The 12,692-nt window shown below is 49.9% G+C and overlaps 3 protein-coding genes across 26 annotated transcripts in view; 2 read left to right on the forward strand and 1 right to left on the reverse strand.

Annotated features, from left to right (window-relative positions):
• The window catches only part of DAP3 (death associated protein 3), a 42,492-nt gene extending 41,333 nt beyond the window's left edge, over nucleotides 1-1,159 (forward strand). Inside the window, exon 14 of the transcript XR_013529414.1 lies at nucleotides 473-1,159. The gene's annotated coding sequence lies outside the window, so the exon portion shown is untranslated. The remainder of the gene's footprint in view (nucleotides 1-472) is intronic.
• A 2,405-nt stretch (nucleotides 1,160-3,564) lies between these two features.
• LOC100393969 (misato mitochondrial distribution and morphology regulator 1) lies at nucleotides 3,565-8,060 on the forward strand. The gene is given in 16 exon segments (XM_078355943.1): nucleotides 3,565-3,658; nucleotides 3,751-3,889; nucleotides 4,374-4,443; nucleotides 4,547-4,622; nucleotides 4,877-4,931; nucleotides 5,018-5,153; nucleotides 5,310-5,442; nucleotides 5,504-5,638; nucleotides 6,049-6,160; nucleotides 6,163-6,200; nucleotides 6,472-6,603; nucleotides 6,675-6,859; nucleotides 7,088-7,131; nucleotides 7,134-7,188; nucleotides 7,274-7,383; nucleotides 7,669-8,060. Coding segments are annotated over 16 exon segments (1,704 nt in total). The 5' UTR covers nucleotides 3,565-3,577; the 3' UTR covers nucleotides 7,872-8,060.
• The window catches only part of GON4L (gon-4 like), a 96,976-nt gene continuing 91,749 nt past the window's right edge, over nucleotides 7,466-12,692 (reverse strand). For 22 of the 24 annotated variants that reach the window (XM_078355864.1, XM_054247580.2, XM_054247577.2 and 19 more), the window contains 5 exons: nucleotides 11,744-11,857; nucleotides 10,627-10,837; nucleotides 9,379-10,003; nucleotides 9,188-9,290; nucleotides 7,466-8,486 (listed from right to left, as the gene is read on the reverse strand). In XM_078355864.1, coding sequence (XP_078211990.1) covers nucleotides 8,337-8,486; nucleotides 9,188-9,290; nucleotides 9,379-10,003; nucleotides 10,627-10,837; nucleotides 11,744-11,857 — 1,203 coding nt within the window. In that variant the 3' untranslated portion in view covers nucleotides 7,466-8,336. The remainder of the gene's footprint in view (nucleotides 8,487-9,187; nucleotides 9,291-9,378; nucleotides 10,004-10,626; nucleotides 10,838-11,743; nucleotides 11,858-12,692) is intronic. The other 2 variants (XR_013529405.1, XR_013529404.1) reach the window with 1 other exon arrangement.

Raw genomic sequence — 12,692 nt, forward strand, 5'->3', positions numbered from 1 at the left:
TTGTTTGAGCCCTGGAGTTTGCAACCAGCTTGAGTAACATCGAGAGACCTCCTCTCTACAGAAAAGTTTTAAAATCTTGTAGTCACAGCTACTCTGTAGGCTGAGTGGGAGGATCACTTGAGTTCAGGGGTTCAAGTTGCAGTGAGCTCTGCACTCCCTCCAGCCTGGCTGACAATTAGATTATATCAGAAAACAGCAACAAAAACTCCATTCTGAGTCTATGTAACTTCCCCAGCAAATTCTAGCAAACATTTAAGGAAATGATGCCACTTTCATGCAAATTCTTGTGCAAAATAGAAAAGGGAAAATACTTCCCAAGTTGTTTTTGAGGCACTGTTACTTTTAATATCAAATGCTGACAAGAACATTAAAAGAAAAACTAGCCAATGTCATTTGTGCATATGGATGCAGAAATCCCAAACAAAATATAAAGAGATCAAACTTTTTTTATTTGTTTCTTTTTTTGAGACAGGTCTTGCTCTGTCGACCAGCCTGCACTGCAGTGGCGTGATCTCAGCTCAGTGCAACCTCCACCTCCCGGGTTCAAGTGATTCTCCTGCCTCAGCCTCCCAAGTAGCTGGGATTACAGGTGCTCGCCCCCACATCCAGCTATTTTTTATTTTTAGTAGAGACAGGATTTCACTGTGTTGGCCAGGCTGGTCTTAAGCTCCTGATCTTAAGTGATCCGCCTGCCTCAGCCTCCCAAAGATTTGGGATTATAGGGGTGAGCTCTCGCTGTGCCGCCTAGAGTAGAGTGCGTTGACTTGATCATAGCTTGCAGTAGCCTCCAGCTCCTGGGCTCAAGCCATTCTTCAGACTCAGCCTCCCAAGTAGTTGGGACTACAGGCCTGCACCATCACACCTGACTTTATTTTTTTTTGTAGGGATAAGATCTCACTATGTCACCCAGGCTTGTCTTGACCTCCTGGGCTCAAGTGATCTGCCTGCCTTCGCTTCCCAGAGTTCTGGGATTACAGGCGTGAGCTACTGCACTAAGCCAGCATTTTATTTTATTTATTTTATGTTTTCCTGAGATGGAGTTTCGCTCTTGTTGCCCAGGCTGGAGTGCAATAGCCCGATCTCGGCTCATTGCAACCTCTGCCTCCTGTGTTCAAGTGAGTCTCCTGCCTCAGCCTCCCAGCTGGGACTACATAAGTGCACCACCACACCCAGCTATTTTTTGTATTTTTAGTAGAGATGGGGTTTCGATATGTTGGCAAGGCTGGTCTTGAACTCCTGACCTCAGGTGATCCACCCACCTCGGCCTCCAAAAGTGCTGAGATTACAGGGGTGAGCCACTGCGCCAAGCCAAGATCTAGTATTTTAAAAGGATAATCTACATACATGAGTTTGGGTTTATTTTAGGAATGCAAGATAGTATTACATGAAAATCAAAATATGTAATTTATTCATTAGTGCAACAAAGGAAGGATAAAATAATGTAATTATCTTAGTTCAGAGAAAACTGTAAAATATTCAGATCTATTCATGACCAAAATTCTTAGCAAACCAGGAATAAAGTACTTCCTTAACCTGTCTACAGAGTATCTACAGAGATACTACAGAGTATCTACAGAAACTTTTCAGCCCATATCCTACTTAGAAGTGAAACGGTAGCCGGGCACAGTAGCTTACACCTGTAATCCCAGCACTTTCAGAGGCCAAGGCATATCACTTGAGCTCAGAAGTTTGAGACCAGCCTGGGCAAGAAGGTGAAACCACAAAGGTATAAAAAATACACATATTAGCTGGGTGTGATGGTCCATGCCTGTAATTGCAGCTACTTGGAAGGCTCAGGTGGGAGAATCGCTTCAGCCCAAGAGGTTGAGGCTGCAGTGAGCCTAGATTGTACCACTACACTCCAGCCTGGGCAAGAGAGTGAGACCCTGTTTCAAAATAAATAAGACTAAATAAAATAAATGTGGACTTACAAAGAGCTCAGAATAGACAAAAGAAGCTAACCTTTTTTTTTTTTTTTTTTTCCTTCCCCCAAATGGAGTCTTGCTTTGTCACCAGGCTGGAGTGCAGTGGTGCTACCTCAGCTCAATGCAACCTCTGCCTCCCGGGTTCAAGCGATTCTACTACTTCAGCCTCTGGAGTAGCTGGGATTACAGGCACCCACCATCATGCCCAGCTAACTTTTTTTATTTTTAGTAGAGACAGGGTTTCATTATGTTGACCAGGTTGGTCTAGAATTCTTGACCTCAGGTGGTCAGCCCACCTCAGCTTCCCATTACAGGCTTGAGGTATGGAGCCTGGCCAATTTTTTTTTTTTTTTTTTTTTTTTTGAGACAGGGCCTCGCTCTGTCACTGGGACAGGAGTGCTGTGGTGCATTCATAGCTCACGATATATCCTCAAATTCTTCGGCCCAAGCGATCTTCCCACATCAGCCTCCAGTTGGGACTACAGATGCAGGCTGCCTGGCTAACTTTTGAGTAATTATGTTACAGAAGGTGGGGGGCAGGTGTCTCAATAGCTTGTACAGTTTGGCCTTGAATTTCTGGACTCAAGCGATCCTCCTGCCTCAGCCTCTCAAAACGTGTGAATGAAGGTGTGAGCCCCAATATTGCTTTATGTTTCTAAACATACACGAGAATGTTAATCACAGCACCTAATAGCCCCAAATTGGAAACAATCACAGCACCTAATCGCCAAAAATTGGAAACAATCCCAAAAGTGATTGTCAGCAAAATAGTCTTTGTTTAGAATAGATCGGTGGTGGTGTATTCATAAAATGGACTATTCTGGAGCGATGAAAATAAATTCTAGATATATACAAAAATGCAGAAGAATTCTATAAACCATATTGAGCAAAAGACATTTAAGTGCAGGAGTTGAAGTAAAAAAAAAAGAACGGATACATACTCTATTTACACAAGGGGTTTGATACACAGAGATAAGTACATTAAATAATACAGAGATGATAACTAGGCCAGTCCACAGGGTGTTAGTCCTAATCCGACTTCTGAAGGGATGAGGGGGCATGGGAAGCTTTAGGGGAGCTTGCGCTTTCCTGGCAAGGTTTTATTTTTGTTCAGGGAGCTATCAGCCAGCGCAGAGATCTGTGAGAAGGGATAAGACGCCGGGCGCGGTGGCTCACGCCTGTAATCCTAGCACTTTGGGAGGTTGAGGTGGGTGGATCACCTGAGGTCAGGACTTCAAGACCAGCCTGGCCATCATGGTGAAACCCCATCTTTAAAAAAAAGTTAAAAAATAAAAAAAGAGAAGGGATAAGACGCAGGAGAAGCAGGGGGCAGGGCCGTCCGCGGCCCGCGCCCGGGTACACCCACGTGAGCGGCGGAGACAGCGTCCAGCCCACTCCAGCCTGGAGCAGGAGCACTAGCGTGGCCCGTGGAGCCCAGGCCCTCACAGCCAACCACGGAGAAGCCAGACTGAGCCACATCTAGGAAGACGGAGGAAAGGATCGGCGAACCGCTTCTCCAATGGAAAAGGCTGTGTTTGCGGACCAATAGGGCGCCGAGATGGACACTCGTTCGCGCGCCTGCCCACCCAATCGGCTAAAAGCAGCGAGCGGCGGGCGGGGCTGAGAGCCGCAGCCCGTTGGAGCCGCGCGGTATGGCGGGCGGGGCCCGGGAGGTTCTCACACTGCAGTTGGGACATTGTGCTGGTTTCGTGGGCGCGCACTGGTGGAACCAGCAGGTGAGGTCTGCGGCCATCTGCCCCCGCGGAGCCCTTCGGGATCTACAGTCCCGACGTTCAGCCGGCCTTCCTCGTCCTCTCTGCCTCCCCAAGATGCTACGCTGGGCCGAGCGACCGATGCTAAGGAACCGCCGGGAGAGCTGTGCCCCGACGTCCTGTATCGTACGGGCCGGACGCTGCACGGCCAGGAGACCTACACGCCGCGACTCATCCTCATGGATCTGAAGGGTGAGGTGGTGGCAGGGTCAGCCGATGCCCCGTGTTTCCCTTCAGTGTGCCGAGTCCCTGCCCTGCCGTTCGCTTCAAGACCCTCCCACCTTCCTGAGCTCAGGGACCAGAGATGAGGAGCTGAGCACAATATGCCAGCACCCCAGGGGCGCAGAACGGCAAAACTTATTCTGCTCCAGAGAAATCTCGGGAACAGGCTGCTAGGCCCTGGAGACAGTGAGGACTTGAACAGCAGCACTCCTATCGGACAGCTGGATGTAGTTTTTGACCCCAGTCCCACAGCTAATGACTAAGCTGGGAACGGAAAGAGAATCTAGATTATCCTAGCCAAGGTTTTTCCCCAACTGGTATATATCCCAGAAAGCTTGGAAGAGCCAAGTGCTGAAGAGATGGTGACAGCAGGCTGTCAGGTGATCAGGAAGTTTAGCTAGAGGGGTAGGGTGCCCCAGGCTCTGACCTAACATTGACTGTCGTTTCTGTACAGGTAGTTTGAGCTCCCTAAAAGAGGAAGGTGGACTCTACAGGGACAAACAGCTGGATGCCGCAATAGCATGGTGTGTAACTGATGTATGGAGAGGGGAGGGGAAAATGTAAGTACATAGAACGCTGGAGAACTCATCAGAGTGGATTCTTTCATCAATCTCCAATCTCTTTCAGGCAGGGGAAGCTCACCACACACAAAGAGGAACTCTACCCCAAGAACCCTTATCTCCAGGACTTTCTGAGTGCAGAGGTGAGGGCCTCTGCCCTGAACTTTTTAGCCCAGTGCTACAACCCGAGGGCCTCCATAGGGGCAGGTAAAAGAGGATTTCAATCACCTTAAATGCCTTAGAAGGATATTTTGGGGAAAAGCACATCTTTTCCTAAGGACCGCAACTCCGTGAACAGAAAGGAGGCTGTGTGGTGTGGTCAGCCAACTGGAGGATAAATCAACCTTTGCCTCTAAACTGCCTGGAACTAAATGAGGGTTGTTCTCACCCCTCCCAGGGAGTGCTGAGTAGTGATGGTGTTTGGAGGGTCAAATCCATTCCCAATGACAAAGGTGAGACTGCCCCAGATACTGGTAGGATGGGGGTCTGGGTACAGCAGAAATGTGGAGAAAGGTACATTTCCTCTACTTGTCTTCAGGTCCCCCACTACTCACCACGTCTACAAACCCAAAACCACTTATCCCTACAGAGGACAGCATAAGGGTCTGGTCAGACTTCCTCAGAGTCCATCTCCATCTCCGGAGCATCTGTATGATTCAGAAGTACAATGATGGGTACGAAAGCCCCAGAGGCTGTGAGGCAAGAAACTTGGGTCCCCACCAATGCTGGATGAGGCTCTTGAGGCCATCTCCCCTGCCCTCCCCCAGGACAAGAGGTTGAGAAGTTGAGAGGAAGAGATGCAAGTCTTGGGTGGTGTTTATTTGTGGCAGGGAAGCAGGTCGGCTGGAGGCTTTTGGCCAAGGGGAAAGTGTCCTAAAGGAACCCAAGTACCAGGAAGAACTGGAGGACAGGCTGCATTTCTACGTGGAGGAATGTGACTACTGCAGGTAGTGGCGTGGCTGTGTGTACCCCAGGGTGGAAGCTCTTCTCATCCCCCTATCTTTTGTCACTCACCTCTGCCCAGGGCTTCCAAATCCTGTGTGACCTGTATGATGGCTTCTCTGGGGTGGGCACTAAGGCCACAGAGATGCTACAAGATGAATATTCAGGGCGGGGAATAATAACGTGGGGCCTGCTATCTGGTCCCTACCATCATGTGGTGAGTGGAACTTGGAGGCGTAAGCAGTCACACGGTGGGGAGGAACGAGAATCCCAGTGGGAAAGTTACTTAATGCAGACTGCTTTTTTTTTTTTTTTTTTTTTTGAGACGGAGTTTCACTCTTGTTACCTAGGCTGGAGTGCAGTGGCGCAATCTTGGTTCAGCGCAACCTCTGCCTCCTGGATTCAGGCAATTCTCCTGCCTCAGCCTCCTGAGTAGCTGGGATTACAGGCACACACCACCATGCCCAGCCAATTTTTTGTATTTTTAAAAGAGACAGGGTTTGACCATGTTGACCAGGATGGTCTCGATCTCTTGACCTCGTGATCCACCTGCCTCGGCCTCCCAAAGTGTTGGGATTACAGGCGTGAGCCACCGCACCTGGCCCAGACTGCTCTTTACTTCCCCAGGAGGCCCAGAGAAACATCTATCGTCTATTAAACACAGCTTTTGGTCTCATGCACCTGACTGCTCACAGCTCCCTCGTCTGCCCCTTGTCCCTGGATGGGAGCCTGGGCCTGCGACAGAGCCACCTGTCAACTTCCCTTACCTGCATTATGATGTAAGGCTCGGTGCTCTTGTTCTGACTGCAGCTGGCTATGGGGCCTCCTCATATTCCCAAGTCAGCTGCTGTCTGTAACTGGCTCTGTTCCTGAGGCCTGACCTTGAACTCAGCTGTGATGTGGCCACTCAGGTCACACTGTCCTATGCTTGTCCAGCCTGGGCTAAACGTACCCCTGCTTCATCCCCTGGATCTCTCTGCCGTTAATATTCTGCCTCCACACTCCTTTCCAGGCCCGAGACCAAGTGCCCCTCTTGGTGTCTTCTTACAGGCCACTCTGCCCTTCCACTGCAGTGCCATCCTGGCTACAGCCCTGGACAAATTCACTGCTCCTTATCGCCTGTGTTCCTCCCCAGTTTCCATGGTTCAGCTGGCTGATATGCTGAGCTTCTGTGGGAAAAAGGTACAAAGCTTTGTGAGGGGTTGGGTCAGTGCTGAGGAAGTCCTATAACCTGTTCTCTTCCTTATCTTTAGGTGGTGACAGCAGGAGCAACCATCCCTTTCTCCTTGGCTCCAGGCCAGTCCCTTCCTGATTCCCTGATGCAGCTTGGAGGAGCCACCCCGTGGACCCCGCTGTCTGCATGTGGTGACCCTTCTGGAACACGTTGCTTTGCCCAGTCAGTGGTGCTGAGGGGTATAGACAGAGCCTGCCACACAAGGTGAGAACTGTTGGTCCTTAGGACCCCTTGTCAGATTTTTGTTTCGTGCCCTTTTCTCCGTGGTTTCTCTGGGCCATTCCAATAATAGTGTTCCCTCCCCATCCCTTACAAAAGGAAAAAAAAGTCTCTGAACATCTTGATCCAGCTGATGGCCTGAGAACGTAAGAATTCTTCGCTTCTTATTCATGCTGCTATAGTCTAACGGTGGTTTTGGCTTTGTTCTGGCAGTCAGCTCACCCCAGGGACTCCTCCACCCTCCCTGCTGCACACATGTACACTGGGGAAGAAGTCTTGGCCCAGTATTTACAGCAGCAGCCTAGAGTCATGAGGTCAGTGTAACAGTTCGCTCCTGCCCTGTTTGCCAACCTCAGCCCTGCCTTGACTTCTCTGAACGGCTGTTCTCTGCCCCCACAGTTCTTCCCATCTGCTGCTGACCCCCTGCAGGGCGGCTCCTCCTTACCCCAACCACTTCTCAAGCTGCAGTCCGCAGGGTATGGTTCCGGATGGTTCCATGAAGGGAGTGGGTATGTGTGAGATGAAGAAAACAGATTTCAAGTATGGTAGAGTTTTACTGTCTCCTTCCCTGGAATTAAAGTGCTTAAGAAGTCCACAGTTAGCCATTCATTTATTCACCCTATGGCTCCCAAGAAGTGTTGTTCCTCTGGAGTACTGGTGTACTGAGGGGGCAGTACACAAAATTTGCTGAGTTTACAATCAAGACTACCAAGGGTGGACTTCCTTATCAGTTTGAGAGTCCTAGGGTAGAATAATCATCCATCTACCGTTCTGGCTTTTCTCTCCCCCCACAGCAGTGGAGAGCATCCCAGTGTTTGGGGCACTGTGTTCCTCTTCGTCCCTGCACCGGACTCTGGAAGCCTTGGCCGGAGACCTCACCAAACTTGACTTGTGGTGCTGGGCCAGCTTCATGGATGCTGGAGTGGAGCACGATGACGTAGCAGAGCTGCTGCAGGAGCTGCGAAGCCTGGCCCAGTGCTACCAGGACGGTGACTGACAGCCTCGTGGACTCAAGTTCCCAGTGTGGGGCAGGTGCTAGCTTGCAATGAGAACAGCTGGATGCAGGTGTCTTCATGCAGAAGAGCTGTGTCACAAGACTAGCTACACCAACACACACACTTATTACATTTAGAAACCCTGTGATTAGACCACAGAACAATAAATATGTGCCATCAGACCAAAAAAAGGTAGAGAAAGGACCTGAGCCCCACTCTCACTCGATGCTGTTTACAGAGCACATCATAAGGTTTTCATAAAAGCCCTTGAAGGATGCCTAGGATGGCACAGCCCCTGGGCCCGACTCCAACCTCCGGCCTTTGTCCTCGTCCTGGGCTCCTGGTCTCCAGCTTTGTAAACTGGGTGCAAGGGTTGTACAAGGAGAGTACAACTGCCCTGCTCCCCGGTGTCGGGGCACCTGTTGGGTTTGGTCCTGTGTGGATGATACCCAGGCATTCCCAGAGTCTCACTCATCCAGCTCCTCTTCAGATAGAAGGTCCCCATGGTCAGACAGCTGGTCCGCATTGCTGGTACTGGTCGCATCATCCTCATCCTCGGAGCTGGCCTCACAGGCAGTGTGGAAGAGCTGCATGAGTTCTCGAAAACGGTGGGAAACCTGAGAAAGGAGGAGGGCTGTATTCACTGATCCTTAGAAACAGGTTAACATCTATGAAGCACTTCAATCTTATTTGGGAACTTTTATTTATTCCACACGGCAAGGTTGGGAGAGCTATGTCTTTATAGATAAGGACACTAAGAGGCCTAATGTTTTGCCCAAAGTCACACGTCTCCTGAAAACAAAACTAGAATGGAAACTCAGGGCTTCTACCTCAAAATCCTGGCTGAGTACAGTAGCTCATGCCTGTAATCCCAGTACTTTGGGAGGCTGAGGCGGGTGCAGCACCTGAGGTCAGGAGTTCAAGACCAGCCTGGCCAACATGGTGAAACCCTGTCTCTACTAAAAATAAATAAATTAGCCAGGCATGCAGGTGGGCACCTGTATTCCCAGCTACTTTGGAGGCTGAGGCAGGAGAATCACTTGAATCCAGGAGGCAGTGGTTGCAGTAAACCGAGATCACGGCACTGCACTCCTGCCTGTGCAACAAGAGTGAAACTGTCTCAAAAAACAAATCCTCAAAATCCAGTGTCCTCTCTCTTCTAGAACCACTACCAGCCTGACGAGTCGAGCCTTTCCTTAGATCAGACCTACAAAAACCACTTAGTGTCCTGGCTCTGAAGACGCCTCCCTTGGTCTTTGTCTTAGTTGGCCAACTTGTCCTCTTTTTGCCGGGCCTTCTCCCTCCCCAGCCCACTTACCTCAGTGGGGGTCTTATTTCCCAGCTGCTGGGAGATGATGCCAAAGGTCTGTGGCTGTGCCCCTTGCTCCTGGCACATGGTGAGGATCACACGGTCGGCTTCCCTGTAACCCGGGTATCATGGTTAACCCTAGGGAGCCACATGGATGTGGTCTATGCTCTTTTCCAAACACGTCATCCATCTGTACCTACCTTGTCCACAGGACAACCTTTTCCCCAGTGGAGCTGACCTTGCTGTTGTTGGCACACACTGTAGCTTCTGTGGCCTTTGGCTGCTGCTCCCCCTCTGGACCCTTGCCCTGTGTTCCGCTGTCTTTAGCCAAACCCCCTTGAGGGGCTTTGGGAGAAGTCTCTGAGGTGTCAGTTCCTGACGGAGATTCATGAACAGGGGACGTCCTGTCTCTTGTCTTCACCCTAGCTCTGCTTGAGGGCAGCCATCTCTCTTGAGTGTCTGGTTTCCCGGACACATGTCTTCTCCCTGCATCTCTGGTCTTTGAGGAAACGGGACTCAGGAAGGAAGCGGGGGGTTCCACGGTACCAGGCAATTTCTCAGTTTCGGATGCATCCCAGACCAGCATCGAAGCCTCTGACTCACCCACTGCCTTTTGGCCGTCTCTCTCTCTCTGAAGTCTGGGGGATGCCTTGGGGCATGGCAGAACCTCAGGCCCAACCTGGTTTCTCTTAACAGTGTATAGTACAGCTCCAGTTTTGGGGGGAAACTGAGGAGTCTCTGGTGAATGAGGTGGTGGGCCATCCAGGAGCCGTTCTGTAATAGTCACTTCTCGAGGGGACGGCAAAGTGCCCCCCACTGCCAATCCTGCTTAGGAGGAAAATAAGGATCTCAGGGTACTGTCAGGATCGAGATGCACGTAAGCACAAGAAATTACCATAGGGTAACTGTGGCCAGGTACTGTGCGAAAATTCTACTACAAGAGGTTCGGCATGGTGGCTCACACCTATAATGCCCGCACATTGGGAAGCCAGGTGGTGGGTTTGCTTGTTGCCAGGAATTTGAGACTAGCCTGAGCAATATGGTGAGACCCCCCATCTCTACAAAAAAATATAAAGAACAGAAGAGTTGGGTGGAGGTGGGGAGCGTCATCTCACTTACACAAAGATAAAAAGTCCTACTGCCAAAGCTGAGAATGTCCCGAGTCTTTAGGATGTAGATTTGGAGATGGGGGAAGAGTTTTAGGAATGGAAACACAAGACAATGTTGAATCATGTGAAATTTGTAGCACTCTTCATTCTGGAGGAGTGAGGCCACAGGATAGGAAAAGCCTGAACAGAAGAGCTTCCTATGGGTCCATCAGTGAAAGAGGTGGTATATCCATCCCTGAAAAGGCTGTTATTTATCTGGGCTCATGGAGGTTGCTGTCTGGTGTACAGGAGAATGAGACTGAGAAACAGAAGGGCCGGGTTGGCAGCCAGATCACTCACCTGAAACAGGCATCTCTCCCTTTCTTGTGGTCCTGACAGTCCTGCTCTGGGTGGCCTCAGTGCTCTCCCGCTCCTCTGGGACTTCTTCTTCCATCACATCTTTGCTCTGTCCTGCATCCTTAGCACCAGGCATAGGACTGGCCTCTCGGTGGGGGCTGCTGCCCACCAACTCATGGAGCTCCTTACTCTTGTAGGATTTGCCGTCACAGACCTGCAGGGATGGCCTTCGGGGTCAAAGGTGTCCTGATCGCCCATGTCTTTGGGGCCCACCAAAGGAAGAAGCCCTGCCCGATGCTCACCAAGTCAACCAACATGCATGTGTGCTCCAACAATTTGGATGACAGGGTTTAAACTGGATGTAGTGGTACATGCCTGTAAACCCAGCTACTTGGCAGGCTGAGGTGTGAGGACCACTTGAGCCCAGTGGTTCAAGACCAGCTGGGCAACATAGTGAGACCTTGTCTCAAATGAAAAACAAAAAGAAAAGAGAGACAGAGATGGGGTCTCACAGATGACACAGATTATCCTGTCCAGGCTGGAATGCAGTGGCTACTTAACAGGTATGACTATGGTGCTACACTATAGCCTCACACTCCTGGGCGCAAGTGATCCTTTCATCTGAGCCTTCCTGAGTGCCCTGTCGCCCAGCTACTCCTCCAAGGATTTGATTTTTTTTTTTTTTTTGAGACAGGGTCTCACTCTGTCACCTAGGCTGGAGTTCAGTGGTGTGATCATGGGTCACTGCAACCTCTGCCTCCCTGCTACAAGACCTGTGCTCTTCCTGCCAACCAACTCTACTCTAGAGAACTAGGATTACTTAAAGAGACTATTTTCATGACAGAGGTTTATTTTGTTTTCTAAAATCTGAGGGAAATATTTTAACGGGTATTTTGTTTTTCCAATTCCAAAATTGGATTTACTTACAGGATTCTCTTTAAAAAAAGAAAATCTATCATATATTTCTAGCAGATTCCAATTATTTTGCATATGGACACGTATGTGTGTACTGAATACTATTTATAAACGTGTCTTTTTAGGAATTCAATAAGGCACAATTCTTGGTAGCCCCGAGCAGCTCTGATACCCCTGGGACCAGCACCCTTGACACTTTCCTCACCTTGCTGCCACAGTGGCTACAGTTCCTCCTTTTGCTCTTCTTCAGCTTGGAATCTGGACCTCCTTCATGGCAGGAGCAGGCACAGTCCTTAGCCCCATCTGGCCACTCAGTCTCCTAGAAGATATCTGGGCTTGATTAGCTGCCAAGATTTTTTGTTTTTTTTTGTTTTGAAACGGAGTCTTGCTCTGTTGCCCAGGATGGAGTGCAGTCGTGTGATCTGGGCTCACTGCAACCTCTCTGCTTCTCGGGTTCAAGTGATTCTCCTGCTTCAGCCTCCCGAGTAGCTGGGATTTATAGGCATGCACCACCATGCCCAGCTCATTTTTGTATTTTTAGTAGAGACTGGGTTTCACCATGTTGGTCAGGGTGTCTAGAACTCCTGACCTTGTGATCCACCTGCCTCAGCCCCACAAAGTGCTGGGATTACAGCCATGAGCCACTGCACCCGGCCGTATTTTTGGTACCAAGAGAGGAAGCTAAGATTGTGAGCCGTAGGAACACAACACCCCCTACCGTCTCCCCATGTTATTTTTTTTTTTCCCGAGACACGGTCTGGCTCCAGGCTGTAATTCAGTGGCACATTCATGGCTCACTACAACCTCTGCCTCCTGGGCTCAAGTAATTTTGCCACCTTAGCCTCCCAAGTAGCAGGGACTGCAGGTGGGCACCATCACGCCTGGCTAATTTTTTTTTTTTTTTTTTTTGAGACAGAGTCTCACCCTGTTGCCCAGGCTAGAGTGCAGTGGTGTGATCTTGGCTCAGTGAAACCTCCGCTCCCCAGGTTCAAGCAACTCCTGTGGCTCAGCCTCCTGAGTAGCTGGGATTACAGACACATGCCACCACGCCCATCTAATTTTTTTGTATTTTTAGTAGAGATGGGATTTTGCCACGTTGACCAGGCTGGTTTCGAACTCCTGACCTCAAGTGATCCACCTGCCTTGGCCTCTCA

Source organism: Callithrix jacchus, chromosome 18 (genome assembly GCF_049354715.1).
Source record: "Callithrix jacchus isolate 240 chromosome 18, calJac240_pri, whole genome shotgun sequence".
Classification (NCBI taxonomy): Eukaryota; Metazoa; Chordata; class Mammalia; order Primates; family Cebidae; genus Callithrix; species Callithrix jacchus.